Source organism: Mobula birostris, chromosome 4 (genome assembly GCF_030028105.1).
Source record: "Mobula birostris isolate sMobBir1 chromosome 4, sMobBir1.hap1, whole genome shotgun sequence".
NCBI classification, from domain to species: Eukaryota; Metazoa; Chordata; class Chondrichthyes; order Myliobatiformes; family Myliobatidae; genus Mobula; species Mobula birostris.
Genome location: NC_092373.1, coordinates 181386368 through 181409975, shown reverse-complemented (window position 1 = coordinate 181409975; position 23608 = coordinate 181386368). Strand labels below are relative to the sequence as shown.

Below are 23608 nucleotides of genomic sequence, written 5' to 3'. Positions count from 1 at the left end.
AGAATAAATGGCATTAGTGCTTTAGGCATGCTAAAGAAAATCATATTTGTTAGCTTTTAGAGTAGTTCAATGCATATCTTAAAGGCTAGATAACTGATGTATGCACAGACATCCATCTTTTAAAAACAATCACATTCTTAAAACTACTTGAGATTTATAAGTGTTAATTTTCCACAGTGGCTTCTTTACAATCATTTGCAGATCTATGGAAACCCTGGTAAAGATTCATAAATTAGTTTTTATGTAAATTTTCTATGCTATTGAACATCTTCTGCAGAATAAAGATAAATTGTGAACCCTTCACCAGAAATTGAACTGTGTAATGTACAGTTCCTTTTATACTAGTTTCTTGGCCACAAAGAAATTTTTCATGTGCTTCATTTGCCAGACTCCCATTGTGAGAAGGATTGTGGTTTGAACTAGAGCCCACCATAAGATGTCGTCGTTAGTCCTTTCACTGACTCGTCGAAATTCTTCTTCACGTAACTGTAGATCAGACAAGAGATTTGGAATATTAGTTAAATCATCTTACAACAACAGGATTTTATTTTAGTACTGCATATATTCACTGTAATATGAACATTATTTATACTCAAATTGTATTGGAAATAATTACATTGATAGTTATGTAAAGATGTGATTTAAATAATGTTTGTTTTTTTCTGTAAAGTGGTCTCCTAGATAAATGAATTTTTAAAAGTACAAACAATATATTACTCCCACTGCGATGATGTTATGCCCATCTTTAAAGAAACATCAATATAATTGAATGACAGAAATAGATGTTTCCATATGTATTATCAAACTTGCTAAAGACTGGAGTTTTACCTACATCCATGGAAAATGTAAAACATATCTAAATTCAGTTGTATTGTTACTCCCATAAAAACACACACTGTAGTTAAATACCATTTGCTCTATTAACATTAATAATTACATTGCTATGTCAAAAGCTAAAATAATAACCAATTTAACCAGTATATTCACAACCCAATTAAATTAAATCAGCATATGCCAATATCATAGCACCAACCCTTTTAGAAGTTCTATAAATTAAGGCTTTCTGCTGCAACTAACCTTGAGGGAAATAAACACTGGCATGTGAAAAAAATTGTGATTTCTTTTCTAATTTCCTTGCATTGACCTGCATTTTTTCGATCATTTATTAACAACACACTTAATATGCTTCTCTGACTTTATTCCACTTCTATCAAGATCTTTATTCCACTTCTATCAAGAGTCATTTTCTTCAATGGTACTTGTATCATAGAGAAGCAAAGTGCCCACATTTGAGACAGACTCAGAAATGTCCACTGAAACGAAGAAAAAAAAATAATTAAAACCTTGTCAAGGCAGTGGATTTTAATAAGGCTACTAAAGGAATGAAGAGATGTTAAGCAGTAAGGTTTAGGAAGATATTCCAGAGCTAGAGACCCAAATGTTTCATGAGTTAGTTTATAATAGAAAGTAGGGAAGTGGGATATAGAGACAGTATACTGAGTTCTGGAGTTGATTACAGTTGTAATATTACTTTGAAGAGAAGGGGTTTGGTGAAGTAGGGGTATAGGGAAAATCTATATTTCCAATATGTGATAGGAAAATATCTGTAACATTCTTGGTTATTTTTGATTTCTAATGACTTCAGGTTGATAACTCAGAACCAGTATGTTCATCGTACTCAACACTACTCTTCCCCAATGCCACTTCAGGCTCAACCCTTATCTTACCAGTATATCAGCAGAGTCCCATCTGGGTAAAATATCAGGCCCTAGAAATCCCTTTATTACTTTTTAATAGCTCTAACCAGAATTCTGTGTCATCACAATACTATTTATAGAAGTTCCAGAACATTGTTATCAGATTTCAAGGTTTAGTTACACTGATCCATTGCAATGGCAGGTAGCTACCAGCACTTGGCTTTGCAACTGTGACCTCAGGAGCCAGACCTTTAAAAGATTAGATGTACAGTCAAAGCTGTTATTTTAAGGATGGATGCTGCAGTAACAGAAGGAAGATGAGTATTTCCAGTAGTTCAGAGAGATCTAGACAGGCTAGTGGAAAACAGTATCTACAGGACATAAAAGTTGCTGGTGAACGCAGCAGGCCAGGCAGCATCTCTAGGAAGAGGTACAGTCGACGTTTCAGGCCGAGACCCTTCGTCAGGACTAACTGAAGGAAGAGTGAGTAAGGGATTTGAAAGTTGGAGGGGGAGGGGGAGATCCAAAATGATAGGAGAAGACAGGAGGGGGAGGGATGGCGCCAAGAGCTAGACAGGTGATAGGCAAAAGGGATACGAGAAGATCATGGGACAGGAGGTCTAGGGATAGGCAAAAGGGATACGAGAGGATCATGGGACAGGAGGGTCCCATGATCCTCTCGTATCCCTTTTGCCTATCACCTGTCCAGCTCTTGGCTCCATCCCTCCCCCTCCTGTCTTCTCCTATCATTTTGGATCTCCCCCTCCCCCTCCAACTTTCAAATTCCTTACTCACTCTTCTTAGAGATGCTGCCTGGCCTGCTGCGTTCACCAACAACTTTTATGTGTGTTGCTTGAATTTCCAGCATCTGCAGAATTCCTGTTATCTACAGGACATACAATTTTTTGTAGTACAAGGAGGTTATAATTTAGATTCAGATTTATTTATCACATGGACATACAGTGAAATGCGCCATTTGCATCAACAACCAGCACACGCAATGATGTGCTGGAGGCAGCCCGCAAGTGTCACCACACTTCCTGGCACCAACATAGCATGTCCACAATGCTCCATGGAAGAACCCAAGCAGCAGCAACAACAGCAAACTAGGACAACAACAGCAAAACAAGCCCTTTTTCCATCCCTCCAACCCACCCACTCACACACCAAGAGAGGCCTCCAACCACAGGACAGGCCACCTCCAGGCCTCCAGTCCTTGTCGCCAGATTTTCAGATTCACAGTCATCAGGCCTTCAACTTCAGACTTCACCCTAGGATGCTGATCACGGATTTGAACTTCGGGCCTCGACTATGGGTATGGAGTCTCTCCATGAAACAGACAAGCACGCTCACTGGGCAGGAAATTGCCGGGGAGACCAACAGTCTGCCATCAGTAAGGATAGCTGATAACATCACTGCCGCAATTATCCTCAACACCAGTGCCCCACAAGGCTGCATCCTCGGCCCCCTATTCTGCTCCATAAACCTTTTATGCCAAATGACCAGGTTCTGCTCTAACTCCATCTACATGTTTGCAGATGGAGTGGGCCGTGTCTCAAGTAATAATGAGTTGGAGTACAGGAAGGAAATGGAGAGCCTAGTGGTATGGTGTCATGACAACAACCTTTCCCTCAATATCAGCAAAGCACAAGAGCTGGTCATTGACTTCAGGATGGGGCCAGGGCAGTACACATGCTCCTGGTTACATCAGTAGGACTGAGGTCTAAAGGGTTGAGAGCTTCAAGATCCAAAGAGTGAACAACACCAATAGTCTGTCCTGATCCAACCACGTTAACACCACAGCTAGGGAAGCTCACCAGGACCCCTACTTCCTCAAGAAGTTTGATATATCCCTTTTGATCCTCCAATTTTTATTGATGCATGATACGAAAGTATTCTATCCAGATACATCATGACTTGGTACGGCAGCTACTCTGCCTGTGACCACAAGACACTGCAGAGAGTTATGGACGGCATTCACATCATGGAAGACAACCTCCGTAGACTCTTTCTACACGTTGTTGCTTCAGTAAAGCAGTCAGCATAATCAAGATCCCACTCACCCCGTACAATCTCTCTTCTCACCCCTTCCATCAGGCATAAAGGATGGAGAAGCCTAAAAGCACATACCATCAGGCTCAAAGACAGCTTCTATCCACTGTTATAAGCCTATTGAACAATAATTGACCTCACAATCTGTTCATTACAGCATTTCATCTTACTGTTTACTTGCACTGCACTTTCAAGTTCAGGTTTAATTATCATTCAACCATACACATGAATAAATCCAAAAGGAACAGTTTATCTCTGTGGCCAAGGTGCAAAACACAGTACCAACAGTACATATGACAGCAGAAAAATATAGTTACAAAAAAAAACCATACAGCTCAAGTCTCTGAGTGTACTGCCCTGTAGATTGATGGTACATGGGTGTTGTTCTGGAGCCATGTTTCTGCAAGAATAGCCTGCAGCAGTTTCTCGTCTCATGCAAGCGCAACTGCGGATGAACATAACCTGGCTTGTCTTCCCAGGAGTGAACACTGGAGGGCAGCACCAATGGGTGGGGCCAGACCCCCCCAACCCAGTACGGAATCCAGTGTCACACATCCAGCTCTGGCATTCCTCTGACAGCCACAACAGGCGGCCCTAAGACATGAGGGCCCGGTCCGCGCCACATCGAGACCACACAGCCCCCCGGCGTTGGTGTCACCAATGAACCAGTGATTTAGACTCTCAGTATCCTACATTACCAATATCCAACAGAGTCTTGCAATCACAATAAAAATGTATAAGCCAATCACTTCCACTATTTGATAGATCACGCATCACTTCTGACAGCTTCTACCCTAGGTGCCTAAAGCAGGCTGCAAAACAGTGCACAACAAGTCCATTTCCACTGCTATTGAGCAACTTACTAGTGGGTAGTCCTGCTGTACTCAGTCCTTAATATCCAGTAGTGTCTTGCGATAGTAAAATAAGATGTAAAAGACTAAAAATGTCATGTTTGTTTGCACCTAGAGAGGCCGCTGTATCTCAGCACAACACCATCTTAACAGAAGTCTCTGACTGTAACAGCGTGTTCTGCACTCTGTTACTGTTTACCTCGTACTACCTGCCAAAATGTATGCAAGACAATCTTTTCAGTGTACCTCAGTACATGTAACAATAATAAACCAATTTACTAATTTATATGAAAGTCAGCCCTTTGGGAAAATTTTGCAAATGGAAAAAATCCCCACACTCATTTCCTACTTCTACGGGCACAAAGAAAAGTGGATGAAAGCTTTGATGACCTTCCTAATGCAGCAATGAAAAGTAAAGACAAAAATATGGCAGAGGCTAGTAGCAATAGCCTGGTCACATTGGAGCTGATTCTGACGGAGTTCTTGACCAGGACCTTGATACGTGGCAGGTCAGAAGATTGGACAGCAGCAAAGAATGACCAAACAAGCAATGGGAAAAACTTAAAAGAATATGAATAATGGACCACAGAAAGTACATTTCGGGAATTAATAGAAAACAAGGACATCACAAATTAATTAAATATCCATTTACATAGAACTATCTAGGATCTTTACAATAGACGATACAAGTAAAAAGAGATACAATTGAGAATCTGAAGGGAAGGAAGAACTCAGGACAGTACAATCATCTGAATAATAGTGCTGAACAAATTGTTGGAATTGTGAGATGCTATCCCTGGATCCTGTTAGATTTCATCGGGCGATCTTTAGGAGTGTCTTATGAAAAAAAGATGCAAATGAATCAAACTGAATGCTGGAAACTGTTTATAAAATCAGGAATTACCAACAATCATCAGATCAGCTGATGTGTTTGAATAGAGAAACTGAGTTAATATTTCAGGTTGAATACAGTTCATTACATGGTTGATTTGTTGGTTTTAATTTTCCAAAATTTCCCAAGTTCCTAGGAAGTTCCATGAGATTGAAAAATAGTAAAAATAACCCCTTTATTCAGAAAGGTGAGGAGAAAGCAGGAAATTAGCTTCAGTTTTCATGATAATTTGAAGTTAGTTTTACATTTGTAAAATGGAAAATATTAAAATTTATTTTAGCAAAATTCAAGATAATCAGAAAATTTCAATGTGGATTTGTAAAAAGAAAAGCATATTTGAGTTATTTTGAAGAAATAATGTGCACTGTGCATTGAGAAAAGACAATTTGCAAGTACTGTACTATATTTAGATTTCCAGAAGGTACTTCACCAAATGATAATACAGTATGTAAAATAAAAAACTAAATGGTGTGGGAGGTGGAAAGCTGGCTGATTAAAAATAATAGAAAATAGGAAAATGGTTCTTCTTTTAGTTGGCAAAATGTAATATAATGTTTTGGAGATTGGTGATAGCTCTCCAATTTGTTTAAATGACTAGGTTGAAAACACCCAAGGTATTGTAATGTTGATTCAAAGATGGATATGAAGAGAACATAAGAAAGCTACAAAGGGATATGGAGAGATTAAGTGAGTGTACAAAGAACTTGCTAACAGAGTATAATGTGGGAAAATATGAAAACATCCATTTTGGCAGGAGAGAAGCATATTATCTAAATATAAAGGTTGCAGAACTTGAGCTAGAGAAATCTGGATGATCACGTACGTGGAGCACAAAAGTCTTGTAACTTCTTCAAGCAATTAGGAAAGCCAGCATGTTCCCCCCCCCCCACCTTTTCAAGGCGGTTAGTCCACCTTTCGTCCCCACCTGGCACACAGCTCTCACCTGTGGCTCCCCGTAGCTGTTTGCATGCGACAGCGGCCACACCCCGGGCAACAGCTTCAACAAGCCGGCTAAACCAGGTGAGGGTAGCTGATAGGTCTCAAACCCTCAGTGAGGTAGGGAGTTGTCTACCCCAGCATGCGAAGACAGACTCCGGTGGATTGAGTGGACGAGACCAATGGAAGGTCCAACGGTCAAGAAGGCGGACTCTGCAAGCGTCGTGGAACATCTAGAGCAGGACAAGACACAGAAGATGTCCTGGTCATCCACTGTGCCCAGTCCCATCTCCAGCCATCTCGTCTCTGTCTTGCCACTGGATCCAGATGGGAATTGGGAAGAGAGAGTGAGGCTGACGCTGCGCAAATCTCCCTCACTTAAATCCAAATCACGCGCTAGTCTCAACACCATTATAATGGTGCCGAGGTCCTCATCGACGTCGACGATAGACGAACACACAGGAAAGCCAACAAAATTGTATTGTTTATTGTTAGTGGAAACAAATGCAAAATTAGGAGGGTTATGTTGACTTATATTGGCTATTGGTGAAATCAAACCTGGGGTATTGGTCTCCTTAGTGTAGGAAAGTTGATAATGTTTACTAGATTAATGTATGGAGTGGGTGGGTTTTCTTGTGATATGTCCTGTATCGGCATGTATCTGCTGGAATTCTGAAGTGTAAGAGTTGATTGAATTATACAGGTTCCTGAGGGGCATTGGTAGGATGGACGTCAAAAGAATGTTTCCTCATATAGAAGAACCTAAAACTAGGAATCACTGTTTAAAAATAATGGGGTCATGCAGTTTAGACAAAAATTAGGCTTTTTCCCCCACTGAGTAATGGGACTTTGGAATGTCTTTCTTGAAAGATGATGTAAGGGAAACAAGCCCAAAGCATGCTAAATTTCCTTTGCATTTGAAAACATATTGACATACTCTCTGATAGTCCTGCTGTTTGCTGATATATTCCATTCTCTCTATTAAATGCAGAACTCTTTCCTCCGCATTAATTATCTTGTCCTTGGTTTCATCAGGAGACTTTTCAGTGATACGTTCACCAACCTGAATGTCCAAATTAATGCGCTGTAAGATAGAAATTCACATTGAATTAGAATTGTGTACAATGAGCAAAATGACATCTCAGGAAAAATTATGTTTTCTAGGTCCAATATTTAAAATGTTGTAGTAACCTTATGCATGACAGAAAAGTATGTTAGAAGGCAAATTGTGAGGAGAATATAAGCAGTTTATAAAAAGAGGTAGTTAGCAGGTGGAGTATTGTGGGAGAAAATGTGATGTTCATTTTGGAAACAAGGTAAAAACAGAATGTTGTTTTAATGGAGATGAACTGCAGAAATCTGAAGCACCAAAGAATTTGTGGGTCTTTGTACACGAAACACACAAAGTTAGCACATGGTCAGGAGGTAATAGGGAGGGCAAATAGAATGCTGGTACTTCAAGGGATTTGGAGTTTAAAAGTCAGATGTGTTACTGCAGTTGCAGAAGTCATCAGTGACACCACATCTATTCTATTGCAAATTATTTTGGCTCTCCTATTTGGGGGAAAATACTATCACATCAGAGAGGGTTGACTAGCCTGATAAGAACATGGGAAATAGGAGCAGGAGTAGGCCATCTGGTCCATTGACCCTGTTCTGCCATTCAATAAGATCATAGTTGATTTGACCATGGACTTGTCTTCACCTACCTACCTCTTCCCCATAACCCTTAATTCCTCTACTATGCAAAAATATATCCAACCTTGTCTTAAGTATATTTACTGAGGTAGCCTCCATGGCCTCATTGGGCAGAGAATTCCACAGATTCACCATTCTCTGGAAAAGTCAGTTCCTCCTCATCTCCGTCCTCAATTTACTTCCCCCAAATCTTGAGGATATGTCCCCTTGTTCTAGTCTCACCTACCAGTGGAAACAACTTTCCTGCCTCTAACTTAACTATCCCTTTCATAATTTTATATGTTCCAAGGTTGTCAAGCCAAGGAGTGGTAGTGGGGACAAGCTCCCACTACCTGAAAGTGCTCCTCATGGCATGCACCTCAAATAGCCTCTGACAACCAAGTCAAACTCCTGGCCTTCTCATGTGGCTTGGCCTCTAAGCCCAGCTGAACTGTTTCTGCTGACAGGGGAAGGCCGGCCCTGGCGCCTTAAAACCAGTGCTTCGGGTAGATGGAGCTCGTCAGCCTGGGAAGGCAGTTCACCAAAGAGAGGGAAAACTCTGATTTCAAACCTCCGCTGCCTTGCGGCTGTGCCCACTTATGGGAAAGGCTTCGGAAGTAAACCCTGAGGACAAATCTGGAGCTGGTGTCCCTAATAGACAATAGACAATAGGTGCAGGAGTAGGCCATTTGACCCTTTAGGCCAGCACCGCCATTCACTGTGATCATGGCTGATCATCCAGAATCAGTACCCTGTACCTGCCTTCTCCCCATATCCCTTGACTTCACTATCTTTATGAGCTCTATCTAACTCTTTCTTGAAAGCATCCAGAGAACTGGCCTCCACTGCCTTCTGAGGCAGAGCATTCCACAGATCCACAACTCTCTGGGTGAAAAAGTTTTTCCTCAACTCCGTTCTAAAGGGCCTACCCCTTACCCTTAAACTGTGGCCTCTGGTTCTGGACTTCCCCAACATCAGGAACATGTTTCCTGCCTCTAGTGTGTCCAATCCCTTAATAATCTTATTTGTTTCAAACAGATCCCCTCTCATCCTTCTAAATTCCAGTGTATACAACCCCAGTCGCTCCAATCTTTCAACATATGACAGTCCCGCCATCCCGGGTATTAACCTCGTGAACCTACGCTGCACTCCCTCAATAGCAAGAATGTACTTCCTCAAATTTGGAGACCAATACTGCACACAGTACTCCAGGTGTGGTCTCACCAGGGCCCTATACAACTGCAGAAGGACCTCTTTGCTCCTATACTCAATTCCCCTTGTTATGAAGGCCAACAGGAGGGAGGAGAAGATGGCAGCGTGCGCGGCCATTCCAAATGATATCGTATGTGTTAACTAGGATGCTGTGCACAATCCTGATTTGATGCAGTCGGCTGTGAGAAGCTCGGAGGAACACCTGGAGAAACTTCTGAAATGCCCGCTTCGCTGCCGCTGCTACTGTGCAATCTAGAATCTCTGGAGGGGAAGGCCCCAAATCCTCAGCTTTGCCTATTGCCTGTTGCCAGGGCCGGGGTCAAAGCGCTCGGCAGAGATGGTGCTCGGTGCTCGGTGTCAGAGAGCTGGTCAGAGGCTCGGAGTTTTCGGACGAACTCAGTGTCGGACTGTGGTCGAATGCTTCCAGGATGCTGCATCGGCAAGTTTGCGGCACTGGAGGTTCACCGTCTGTGTGAGATGATGGGACTTTCGAGAGACTTTGAGACTTTTTACAATGCCCATGGTCTGTTCTTTATCAAATTACGGTATTGCTTTGCACTGTTGTAACTATATGCTATAGTTATGTGGTTTTTGTCAGTTTTTCAGTCGGTTTGTCATGTGTTTCTGTGATATCATTCTGGAGAAACATTGTATCATTTCTTAATGCATGCATTACTAAATGACAATAAAAGAGGACTGCGTGTCCTCATAATCTAAAAAAAACATGCCATTAGCTTTCTTCACTGCCTACTGTACCTGCATGCTTACTTTCAACCCTAAGGCCTAAGGCAGTCTGACGTTGCTTTCAACCTTGCTCTGGCAACTCCTGCAGCGTCACTGGTGCCAAGCTGTATTGGCCTTTGCCCTTCCTTTGGACAACATCGGTGGCGTGGAGAGGGGAGACTTGCTGCTTGGGCAACTGCTGGTCTTCCATACAACCTTGCCCAGGCCTGCGCCCTGGAGAGACTGAAGTGAGACTTTCCAGACGCAGATCCATGGTCTCGCTAGACTAACGGATGCCATCCATAAGATTTCCTCTCATCCTTATGAATTCCAGCGAGTACAGTCCCAGACAACTCAATCTCTCCTCATAGTTCAACCCTCTCATCTCTGGAATCAACCAGGTGAATCACCTCTGCAACGCCTCCGAAGCCTGAATATCCTTCCTCAAGTAAGGAGACCAGAACTGCATGCAGTACTGAAGATTGGGCTCACCAGTACAGTTGCAGCATAACTTCCCTGCTCGTAAATTCAATCCCTCTAGCAATGAAGGCCAGCATTCCACTTGCTTCTTGAAAACCTGCTGCACCTGCAAACCAACCTTTTCCGATTCATTTACAAGCACTCTCAACTCCTTCTGCACAGCAGTGTGATCTTGGATAAAGCAGGATTATTTCATGAGTAGAGAGTACACAGTTAGGACATACTTAATGGAGTTTCGAAGAAATGAGAGGCAATCTTATTGAGACATACAAGACTCTAAGGGTAAATGCTGAGAGAGTATTTCCTCTCTTGGGTCCCCCATTTAATACTGAGATTAAGAACTCCTTCCCTCAGAGCAAGGATTCCCAACCTGGGGACCATAGACCCCTTGCTTAATGAAATTGTTCTGTAGTATGACAAAGGTTGGGAACTCCTGCCTTAGAGGATTGTGAGACTTTGGAACTTCTTGCTAAAGTTCTTCAGTATATTTCAATCTGAGATCTATATATTACTAATTAGGGGAGTCAAAGGTTATGAGCAAGAAAGTGGACTTGAGAACTGATGGATCAGGTATGACCATATTGAACTGTCACAGGGATGGTTGGTGCTCCTTCTATTCCTATGTCTAATGGTCTTAAGGTGAATTCCTTTTGTAAAACGAAGAGCAAGAAACCACAAGTGCCAGGCCTAAAAAAGCAAAATGTTGGAAATTCCTAGTAGGTAAGGAGTGGGAAACAGCTAATATTTCAGGACAACGACTAAGTCATAAAAGGTCATTGACCGGAGATATTAACAAATTAGTTCTCAGCAGATGCCGCCCACCTAGTGAATATTTCCAGCATTTTCTCTTGTTATTCATTTTGTAAATGATGTTGGCCCTTTTATATAAAGGAACTTCTGGCAATTTCCCTCAATGGTCACAACAGGAGATCAGAACAACCCAAGTGGAGTTTTAGGTCCAGTATAATTTGACTATGAAGATATTCCTATTGGTTTAATATATCAACTAGATCTCACTTCCTCTTCTCTTCCACTCTTCCATTTTACTACCTATAGACAATATAAACATGCATCTTTAATTTTTCTCTCTGCATAACTAACATAAAAAAAACTTTTCTCTCCATAACCATAACCCTCCCCAGCTCCTCACCAGACTAGGTAGCAGATAGGCAGCAGGAGTAAGGCTAAAGGCACATTGTCACACCATCCTGATATGGCCTCCAAATGACACCCAACAGACTGTAGAAGGAAACACAAAAGTCAGCACTACAGAACTGTCTCACCAGAGAGCTGCATCTCACCACCACCTTCAGAAAAAGGGAAAAAGGGTGGACACGAATCTCAGTCAAACTTTGTGAATTTGTTTGCATGGAGCATTGTCACAGGAAAACAGTATCAATCATCAAGGACCCCCACCCCCAGGCCATGCTGTCTTCTCACTGCTGCCATCAGAAAGAAGGTGCAGGAGCCTCAGGACTCATACTACCATGTTCAGGAACATTTACAGTATTACCACTCAACCATCAGGCTCTTGAACTAGAATGGATAACTTCACTCAACTTCATTTGCCCTGTCACTGAACTGTTCCCACAAACTATGACTCAATTTTCAAGGGCTCTTCATTTCATGTTCTTGATATTTATTGGGTTTTTTTGTTTTTATTTTCTTTTTGTATTTGCAGTTCGTTGTCCATCTTGATGTGTGCAATTTTTCATTGCAGTATTTACTGCAATGAAAACTGATAACTAATCACACAATCAGGAAAACTCACCAATACCTCTATTTTCTGAGGAGGCTGAAGAGAGCCGGACTATACACATCTATACTCATGTCATTCTACAGGTGTGCAGTAGGGAGCATTCTAACAAGCTGCATCACTCCACGATACGGAAATTGCACTGTGACGGACATGAAGACTCTACAATGGGTAGTCAAAACTGCCCAATGCATCATTGGCACCAGCCTACCTCCCATCAAGATCATATAGATAGATAGATAGATGTACTTTATTAATATATATAGAAAGGTGCTGGAAAAGGGCCAGTAGTATCAGGAGGGATCCCACTCACCCTGCTCATGGGCTGTTTCATCCACTCCCATCAGGGGAAAAGCTATGTAGCTTCCATGCAGGGGCCACTGGACTCAGGAAGTTACTTTCCCCAAGCAGTAAGACTGATCAACACCTCCACCCACTAACTCACTCGTCCACACCCCCACACCATTATTTTATCATTTCCTGCCGGTCACCTTATATACACACACTACTGTGCCTAGCGTCGCTTTATGGAAATACAATCTTTGTGTATAAGCTATCTTATGTATTTATATTTATTGTTTTTCTGTTATTCTGTTTTCATCTTATTGTGTTTTTTTTTAATGCTGCTTTAGAACCGGAGTAACAATTATTTGGTTCTCCTTGTGTACTGGAAATGGCATTAAATAATCTTGAATCTTGAATGCCCTCAAGAAAATGCAGGGTTGTGTATCATGACATATAGGTACTTTGATTATAGATTTACTTTGGACTTTGAACTTTTGTGTGCCATTGCAAGGTTGAGGCTTTGAACTGCAGTTACTAAATATACTTAGCATTTGAGTTATTGCATTAATTATCATATGTTTTCATTTTATTAAAAGGGTTAAATGTTGCTAATGTGATGCACGTACCAATTTACTCCCAGCAAACACTGCTAGTCTGGTGGAGTTGGATGTCAGGCAGATGTAGTGCTCCCCTTGAGAATGAGACTGAAATATAAAGTGACTTTCTGGAGCATATAATTTATGCAGCAAAATCTGTTTATAAGAAAAAAACATGAATTGTTTAGTTAATGAAGAAATCATTTGTACATTGTATTTGATTTAAATATCTGGAAAATCATTGATTTTGCAACATATATGAAAATTATTGAAAATCAATGTGTAACACAATTATGGTAATTGCAATAACACATAGAACTACATTTGGCTTCAGGTGTAGTGGAATCAGCATCGGACTTCGAGACAATTGGTCCCGGGTTCGAATCCAGCCAGTTCAGCTCTCTTTTCTCCCCCACCTGTGTTGGGGTTGAGCGTTGAGCTAACATCTCTGCCTCGGAGGAAAAAAAAAACAAACAAAATGCTAAAGAAAGGCTCAACCACCCGATGCACCACAAGGCACAAGAAGGAATAACAATATAACTACAACACATATTGCTATTCATCAGGAATCAGATTTCCTTTCCTGAATATCCTTGTTGAAGCAAACAGATTTTTACAAAAATACAAATGTCATAGTTACTTTTACTGCTATGACCAAAGCAAAATAGCAATGATAGAATTTGCCCAGTTTCATAGAGCATCAAGATTTAATATAGCTGACCCAATAATTATTACTTCTGCCCTCCTCTGGAACATTATATTACCATTACCCATCTGGCATCGACAATCATTCCACAGTCAAAGTCACTTAGATCACATTTCTTCCCCATTCTGATGTTTAGTCTGAACAACAACTGAATCTCTTGACCTTGTCTGAATATTTTTATGAATTGAGTTTCTGCCGCATGATTGGCTGATTAGATATTTGCATTTATGGGCAATTGTACATGTGTACCTAATAAAAAAAGTTACTGAGTGTAATCAAACGTGAGATAATCCAAGTAGTGCCATATAATTGAAGTCGACAATGCCCCAGTAGACTCCAAGTTATAGCCTTCCTTGGATTTGTTTTGAGTTTATGGACAATGAAAAGATTGTTCCTCATGTCTGATTATTGCTTTTCAGAGATTCTTGGTCTTGTTAGTAACAACTACTTTCATTTGTGATCTTTGCCATGCTTTGGAATAGGGTTCAAGGAAGTGATTGAGATATAAATTAGTAGATGTAGTGTATTCAAGGACGTTTTCAACCTCTCAATGCTACGGGTGGAAGTTCCCACTTGCTTCAAAAAGGCAACGATTATACCAGTGCCTAAAAAGAATAATGTGAACTGCTTTAATGACTATCCCCCAGCAGCACTCACATCTACAGTGATGAAATGCTTTTAGAGGTTGGTCATGACTAGACTGAACTCCTGCCTCAGCAAGGACCTGGACCCGCTGCAATTTGCCTATCGCCGCAATAGGTCAACAGCAGACACAATCTTAAGGCTCTCTACACGACCTTAGACCACCTGGACAATACAAACACCTATGTCAGGATGCTGTTTATTGACTGTAGCTAAGCATTTAACCCCATCGTTCCCACAATCCTGATTGATAAGTTACAGAACCTGGGCCTCTGTACCTCCCTCTGCAACTGGATCCAAGACTTCCTAACCGGAAGACACAATCTGTGTGGATTGGTGATAATATCTCCTCCTTGCTGTTGATCAACACCTCAGGGGTGTGTGTTTAGCCCACTTCTGTACTCTCCCTATACCCATGACTGTGTGGCTAGAGATAGCCACATCTATACATTTGATGATAATACCACCATTGTTGGTAGTATCTCAAATGGAGATGAGAGGATGCAAAGGAGCGAGATATACCAACTAGTGGAGTGGTGTCACAGCAACAACCTTGCACTCAACATCAGTAAGATGAAAGAGCTGATTGTGGACTTCAGGAAGGGCAAGATGAAGGAACACATACCAATCATAGAGGGATCAGAAGTGGAGAGAGTGAGCAGTTTCAAGTTCCTGGGTGTCAAGATCTCTGAGGACCTAACCTGGTCCCAGCATAAAGAAGGCAAGACAGCGACTGTACTTCATTAGGAGTTTGAAGAGATTTGGTAAGTCAACAAAAACACTGAAGCCATGAACACTACCTCATTTATTAAAATATATATTATTGCTGTTTTTGCACAATTTTTAGTCTACTCAATATTCATATACTGTAATTGATTTATTTATTTATCTTTACTTTTTTTGTTCTTTGTTATGTATTGCATAGAACTGCCGCTGCTAAGCTAACAAACCTCATGACGCATGCCGTTGACAATAAACCTGATTCTGATTCTCTTTGGATTATCAGTAGACATTTGTTAGGTTTCAAGTAAAAGGTTGCTTACTGCACCAAAGCACATTGTTAGGGAACTGGCTAACACAAAACTCAGAGTAAGTCTAAATAGAAATCGGACTGGCAATTAGTAATCAGTATGGTGCCACAGGCATCAGTGTTGGGGCATGAAGTCTTTACAATATATTTCAATATCTTGAATGACTGGACCAAGTATTCTGCAGCCACATTTGCTGCTGATAAGGGTTAATCAGTTGTGATGAAGCATGAATAGACAAGCTGAGTGATTGGGCAAGGAGTTGGCAATTGGTGTATAACATTGCAAAATATAAAGTCTTTGGACAACTACATTATTTATTTATTTGTCTGTTTGTTTTGGGTGTGCCTGCGTGCGAGTCTGTGCGTGTGTGTCTGCGTGTCCATGCGTACGTCCGTGATGATGTCTTTTTCATGGATTTTACAAGGCGCGGAGCGAGAGAGAGACTGTGTGGCGCGCCACGCGTCACACAGGCATTTATCACAGTATTTTCCCTTTGTTTTATGAGGTCGAATTGTGTTCTCGACACTCAACCCGGCACAGATGGAAAGCGTACTCGGAGGCGGACCCAACTAGTTTCGAACTCGGGAACCTCCGCTCCCAGGTCTGGCGCTGATGTCGTTGCGCCACCAGCTGGCCCTTAAATTATTATTTAAAGGGAGTAGAATATAAAATGTTCGCAATGGGATCCAAAGTGTTGGTGAAATGCAAAGGTTTGACATGTGGGTGTAATGGTCCGGTCTGTTAACTACTCATTTCAGTTAATTTCCTTTTCCCTGTGTTCTGCTGGGCTCCTTGATCAGGGCACCTGATCCTCATTAGAACTGGCAGCATAAAGGCTCCGGCTTTCATCTGCTCACGGCTGGTTTGTCACCGTAGCCAGTGCAGCTATGCTCGTCCCACGGCATCTGAGAATCGTGGACTCTAGTTGCTTTGGTGCCTGTGGCTGCTTAGTGAATTCAGTCGTTTTCGTGTCCAGCTGAGTTGCTAGACGTTTTGCCGCTACTCCGAGCTAAGAAGCGAATTCTGTCGTTTTCTTGTTCGGCTGAGATTTGCTGGCCGATCGTCACCACTCCAAGCCGCCAAGAATAAGGGACCGTCTTTTGGGCCGCCAGGAATAAGGGACCGTCTTCCGAGCCGCTAGGAATAAGGGAGTGTCTTCATGAGTTTCTCCGTGTCTAGATACAAATGGACTGTCATTGTTTGGTTTCTGTCGTCTCATTTCCAGCTGAGTAGGTCCAGCTGTTTGCCGCTACTCCAAGTTGAGAATTCTGTCTCCTCGTTTCCAGCTAAGTGATTGCCGGCTGTTTTGCCACTTCATGAGCTACTCCGTGTCAAGATTCATATTGTCAGTCGTTCGTTGGTTTAGTTGTCTCAGTCCCAGCTGAGTAGGTCTGGCCATTTGCCGCTACTCCGAGTTGGGAATTCTGTCTCTTCGTGTCCAGCTGAGGATTGCTGGCCGTTTGCCACTCCTCTGAGCCAAGATATGAATCGTTGTCTTTCTTTGGTGTTGTCGGCTCCGTGTCCCAGTTCCAGTCCAAGTCAAGGCTCCAAGTCCCAGTCCTGGTCAAGTTCCAAGTCAAGACCAGGTCCTGGTTCTGAGTTCCAAGCCAAGTCCAGGTCCTGGTTCCAAGTTCCAAGCCAAGTCCAGGTCCAGGTTCCGAGTTCCAAGTCAAGTCCAGGCCCTGGTTCCGAGTTCCAAGTCAAGTCCAGGTCCTGGTTCTGAGTTCTAAGTCAAGTTCAAGTCCTGGTTCCGAGTTCCATGCCAAGTCCAGGTCCTGGTTCCGAGTTCCATGCCAAGTCCAGGTCCAGGTTCCGAGTTCCAAGTCAAGTCCAGGTCCTGGTTCCGAGTTCCAAGTCAAGTCCAGGTCCTGGTTCTAAGTCAAGTTCAGGTCCTGGTTCCGAGTTCCATGCCAAGTCCAGGTCCTGGTTCCGAGTTCCTAGTCAAGTCCTAGTCTGTCTCCGTGCCTGTATCCTGCACTTGGGTCTGCCTCCAGTTGCTCCGTGCAACAGTAGGTACAGAAAGGAATTAAGACTCATGGAATGTTGTGCTTAATTACAAGATGCATGGAATGTAAAAGCAGGCAAGTTTTGTTGCACCTTTACAGAGTGCTGGTGAGATCACACCAAGAGTGTTAAGTACAACTCTGGACTCCGTATTTTAAAAAATTATACAATTCTTCATTGGTGGCATCGCCAAGAAGGTTTGTTCCTGGGATAAACGGGTTTGACATTTTGAGTGCTATTGAGCATTTTGGGCACACATAGAACATAGAACATAGAATAGTACAGCACAGTACAGGCCCTTCGGCCCACAATGTTGTGCCGACTCTCAAACCCTGCCTCCCATATAAGCCCCCACCTTGAATTCCTCCATATACCTGTTTAATAGTCTCTTAAACTTCACTAGTGTATCTGCCTCCACCACTCTCTCAGGCAGTGCATTCCACGCACCAACCACTCTCTGAGTAAAAAACCTTCCTCTAATATCCCCCTTGAACTTCCCACCCCTTACCTTAAAGCCATGTCCTCTTGTATTGAGCAATGGTGCCCTGGGGTAGAGGCGCTGGCTATCCACTCTATCTATTCCTCTTATTATCTTGTACACCTCTATCATGTCTCCTCTCATCCTCCTTCTCCCCAAAGAGTAAAGACTAAAATTCAGAAGAGTAAGAGGTAGTCTTAAGATTCTGAGCAAGATTGACGGAGTGAATGCTACTGGGGGTGTCTGCAGTTTCAGATTATGGTTGACCATTTATTTAAGACATAGATAAGTAATTTCTTCCCTCAGCTGGTCAAGATAGTTTGGAATTCTCTACCCCAGAAAGCTGTCAAATTGGAGTTATTGAACATATTCAATGAGGAGATGAACAGATATTTGAACTATGAGAGAGTCTCAGGGTATGCGAGGCATGGCACTCTCTGATCCCTGGACTTCAGTTTCAACGTTCAAACTTAGCTGACCTCTAGGAATCGACCCCAAAGCCCACCGACCATTGGACTTTGACCTCGAAGTCTTGACCTCCGGACTTACACAGTCTCAACCCTGGGACCTGCCAGCCAGGTTGGAGGGGTGGTGAGTCATCGGGGGCCCACTGACCTCAGTCACTGCCCCTGATCCTTCATTCTAACTTTCCTTCATCCCTGTCCCTCAGCTCCCTGCGCTATCCTCAAAACCCTCCCTTCAATCCTAATAAGACAATTCTGAGCCTCAACCTTAATCAGCATAACAGCTCACCACTATCTTGATTTTCCCTATTCTGCATTGTGTTTTGCTTTGTACTATCTCAATGTAGTTATCAAAATATTGATTGATTTTGGACAGTCAGAGTAATAGAGAGGCTGGTCAGAGCGTAATACTGCCCCATGGTGCCAGTTACTCAGTTTCAGAAGGAAAGCACAAATATCACAAATACTATCATTTTGTATTAAGGACAGAAAATGGTGTAGGTTTCACAATTAACGATTGAGACAGAAAAATAAATTCACATTTCAGGTTCATCTTTTCAGCAGCTGAACCCAGTACTAATGAACAGTTATATCAGAAACATTAATCAACCCTTTGCATATTTACAGCATTTAACTGATGCTACGTTATAACATAAATAAAATGCTATTATACCTGTTTATCTGGACCTTTGACAGTCACAAACAAACCTAAACCTGGTGCAGAAGGAAGGAATTCATGTGCAGCAATATCCCAGGATTGCATTTTGTGTCGTCCTGAACAGATGAAGAAGGTTTGAGGTTAGAATTACCATTTAATTACCATTAGCAGCTGTAGAAAAAATTAGTCTCTGATCGTGGCACAAAGGCTGTAATGTAACTGGACATCATGGAACTTCTTGTTTCTTCAATCTCTCTTTCGCCTCCCATTCTACACTTCTTTAGAACCCCAAAAAATTAGCCTTGTTTCCTGCTACTTTGAATCTCAATGGAGCCATCTTCTACACTTAATTCTACCATAATGTGTCCAGTTTTATAAAAGCAAAATCTGCAAAGCTGAAAATAGTTTTGCAAAATTGTTCCAAATATTTGGAGGTCCAGATACTCTTAAGAAAGAAATCAGTGCCCTGGATTTTCTAATCAATGGAGTGGCACTATTCTCAGTAAGTTGCCAAATGGTCTTTGGGCTATGCATTCCCCACTTCACTGTGATTTGCAGTCAGGTGACAGCTGTAGAGTGATGTCAGGCAACAGAGATATCTCAAACACAAGAGCATCCATTGATGCTAAAATCCAAAGCAACACAGACAAAATGCTAGAGGAACTCAGCAGGTCAGACAGTATCTATGGGGATGATTTCTCGACACTTCGGGCCAAGACCTTTCTTCAGGACTGAGAAGGAAGGGTGAATATGCTAGAATAAAAATGGGGTAAGAGAAGGAGGCCAGCTGGAACTGACAGGTGAAGCCAGGTGGATGGGAAAGGTCAAGGCTGGAGAAGAAGGAATCTGATAGGAGAGGAGAGTGGACTGTAGGAGAAATGGACACATTGTAGGGGACACAGGGGGAAGTAATAGGCAGATGAGAAGAGATAAAAGGACCGTGTTGGGAACAGAGGAAAGGAAGGAATTAGTTTACCAGAAGGAGGAATTGATATTCATGCCAGCAAGTTGGCAGCTACCCAGACAAAAGATAAGATATTGCTCCTCCAACCCGAAAGTGGCCTCATCTTGGCACAAGAGGAGGCCATGGACGGAAATGTCGGAATGGGAATCGGAATTAAAATGTTTGACCACTGGGAGATACCGCTTTTGGCAAATGGAGCAGAGGTATTCAGCGAAGCGATCCCCCAATTTACGATGACTCTTATCAACGTAGGAGGAGAGGAGTCTCACCAATGTAGAGGAGGCCGCATCAGGAGCACTGGACACTATAGACAACCCTAGCAGATTTGCAGGTGAAGTGTTGCCTCACATGGAAGGACTGCTTGGGGCCCTGAATGGAGGTGAGGGAGGAGGTGTATGGGCAGGTGTAGCACTTAGGCTGCTTGCTGGGATAAGTACCGGAAGGCAGTTTAGTGGGGATGGAAGACTGAACAAAGGAGCGATCCCTGCAGAAAGTGAAGAGAGGTGGAGATAAAGTCTTGTAACCAGCCACGAAGGAGCTATGTGGGTCTCCTCAAGCGACATGGCATACAAAATCTAACAGACCTACCCTCACCATTGAGCACATCCACAAGGAGTGCTGGCACAAGAAAGCAGCATCTATCGTCTAGAACCCTCACCATCCAGTTTATGCTCTTGTCTTGCGGCTGCCATGGGAAAGGAGGTACAGGAGCTTTAGGGCCCATGTCACCAGGTTCAAAACAGCTATTGCCCTTCAACCACCAGGGTGCTGAACCAGTGTGGATAACTTCACTCACCTCAACACTGAACTAATTGTACAACTGTTGGACTCACTTTCAGGGAACCCAACAACTCATGTTCTCAGTATTATTTATTTATTTGTTTGTTTATTTAAGGTTTTTTGTATTAGCACGGATTGCCTTTATTTGCATATTAGTTCTTTGTCAGTGTCTGTGTGTAGTTTTTCACTGATTTTATTGTACTTCTTTGTTCTACTGTGAACACCTGCAAGAAAATGAATCTCAGGGTAGTATATGGTTACATACTGTACATGTACTTTGATAATAAATTTGTTTTAAACCTCAGTCCAAGCTTTGACTACATATGTTGGAAATGAAATGGCCCTTCTGCACCAGTATACAGTGAAGGTCTCTTGATAAAGACTTTCCAGAACTTGTTGGAAAAACAAAGAGATATGATTGCACAGCTTTGGATTTTACAGTGTGCTACAATTCACAATCATTGTAGGCCAAAGTAAATCACATTATCATCCATAAGTAAATGCCACTGTGCTAAATTAGACTAGGCATTTTTATTAATTTCCTTTTTTTTTACTTCTGCAAGGTGATTATTTATTAACCCTCTCTCAATGCATATTACAAAATCAAAAATAGCATTTTTCTCTAGTTACTTTCACAATCTAGTGATCTAGAAAACCATCCTATATACATTTTATGAATTTGTCCATATTATTACTGCATATTTGATTTCTGCAAACAATATGTGGGTTGGAGTTCTCCATGATTATTGTATTACTACAGTTATTTATGTCTTTGCTGATGCCCTGCCGAATATTACAGTTAATATTTGGAGACTTTAAATAAGTGCCAGTAATGTTTTCTGCCCCTTGTGATTTCCTAGGTTAACCCAAAATGAACCTAATTCTGAATAAGAATATACCAAGCCAAAATTATTTCTGACTATGTACTAGTAACATCTCTAACTAATAACACTACCCAAACTCTTTTTGCCTATGCTTCCTAAAAGTCAAATTACATTGAACATTAATCTTGCTGCACTTCCTTCAGCCACCTTTCTGTAATGAAAATTAGATCATTTACTTCTAGTTTTGTCAATAATTCGTCTCCCTGGTTTGTTAATGTCACTTACAGTTAGATACAGTACTTTTCCTACTTTTTTGCACTTTCCACAGTTTGACTGAAAAGTAGTAGGTTGATAGTTTTTCTGTCATTGCAATATCAAGTTCTAAAACAATGACAATTGATGTATAATATGTGACTATAACATGGAATGTATCATATGTGTGAAAGGATCTTGGATAAGAATCTGAAACTTATTATAGAAATATTGTGATTGTGAACATATAACTTGCCCTACAGAAAAACCCTCAAATTGTATCAAGAAGCCTTTTAGTTTAATCTAAAAATAAACTCATGCAATCATGTTCTGTGTTGTTTTCAGTTCAAATCAATAAAGAAAAAAAACAACAGGAATTTTCATCCTGCTGAAAACTTGCCAGGTATTTTGATGGTCCTCAATTATATTATCATGCCTAATACAACACTGAAAACAAGTACAGTTTTCTACATATCGCCATAAAAATTCTGCATTTTGGAGGGGAAATGCCTTTTAGGTGAGTCAGGAGTGAAGCAAATTATATGTCTAATTAATTATATTAAGTCATTAGAATGCTTTAGTTTTTTGGATCTCCTTGATTTGACAATTGGAGACGATGCAATTTTCATTAATAGCTTGTGTATTTTTGGCACAGGAACGAGTAGGTATTTGCACAACATGTGAGTAATCAATGAAAATTCCAAGGACAAACAACATGACCTTCTTTGGTGAGAATGTCACAGATGGTGAATAGCATACTTTCAATATCTTTGTAAAGGCAATATTTGTTTTATATTTATTTCCAGTAATGCTATTTACTCTGAATAGCAAAGGGTCACAAATATGCAGTCAGGATGCCAAACATTCGGTGGCATGGCAATTAGCATGATGCTTTACAGCACCAGCTGTAAGACCGGGGTTCAATTCCACCACTGTCTGTATGGAGCCTGTACATTCTCTCTGGGACCGTATAGGTTTCCTTCAGGTGCTCCAGTTTCCTTCCCTCCCCCCCCCCCCCCACATTCCAAAAGTGTACAAGTTAGGGTTAGGAAGTTGGCACTGGAAGCGTTGCGACACTCACAGGCTGCCCCCAGCACATCTCGGACTATGCTGGTCAGTGATGCAAACAACACATTTCTCTTTCTGTTTTGATGCACATGTGACAAATAAAGCTAATGATTTCTTTCTTTTGTATTAAAATATGTTCAATTGACAAAAAGATGTACATTTGAAACATAGGAAACAAATAACAAAGGTAAAATCAGAGATCTTTCGTGTGTGGAAGCAACTTAAGACAGAAGTCTGGCAAGCTCTCTTGTAAATCAATCTCTATTGCACTATACTTCATGACTGTAATTCTCATTGATCTATAAAGGCTGGATATTGTGTTGCTGATTATTTGATTTTTAAAATCACATTGCGATATGTAATCCTTATTAGAAATGAAACAAAATACATAGTTGAAAATATTCTTAATTTTGTTTTATTTAAAGAACAATGTCATAAATCAACTCTCACCTGTAACCAAGGTATCAGCTGGAATGTCCTCTATGATGCACTTTTTTTCTCTCTCCCCCTGTTGAAAGTAGAAGGAAAAGGAGAAGCTGCAGCTTAAAGTGAACAAAAGTCCCTTAAGTAAAACCTTCAT

The 23608-nt window shown here is 41.5% G+C and overlaps 1 protein-coding gene across 1 annotated transcript; it reads right to left on the bottom strand.

Annotated features, from left to right (window-relative positions):
* Positions 1-336: 336 nt before the first annotated feature.
* Positions 337-23608, bottom strand: LOC140197090 (transmembrane emp24 domain-containing protein 11-like). Its single transcript, XM_072257006.1, has 5 exons — positions 23479-23608; positions 19156-19256; positions 13188-13313; positions 7366-7512; positions 337-486 (listed from the first exon to the last, which is right to left on the bottom strand). Exons 1-5 carry the CDS (start codon positions 23606-23608, stop codon positions 337-339), a joined length of 654 nt encoding a protein of 217 aa, XP_072113107.1.

Coding starts and splice junctions, on each gene's coding strand:
- LOC140197090 (XM_072257006.1), bottom strand. CDS start 23,608: ATGAAGGTTTTACTTAAGGGACTTTTGTTCACTTTAAGCTGCAGCTTC. Junction 7,513..13,187: donor TGTTTGCTGGGAGTAAATTG/GTACGTGCATCA, acceptor TCTATCTTACAG/CGCATTAATTTGGACATTCA. Junction 487..7,365: donor AACAGCAGGACTATCAGAGA/GTATGTCAATAT, acceptor TCTGATCTACAG/TTACGTGAAGAAGAATTTCG.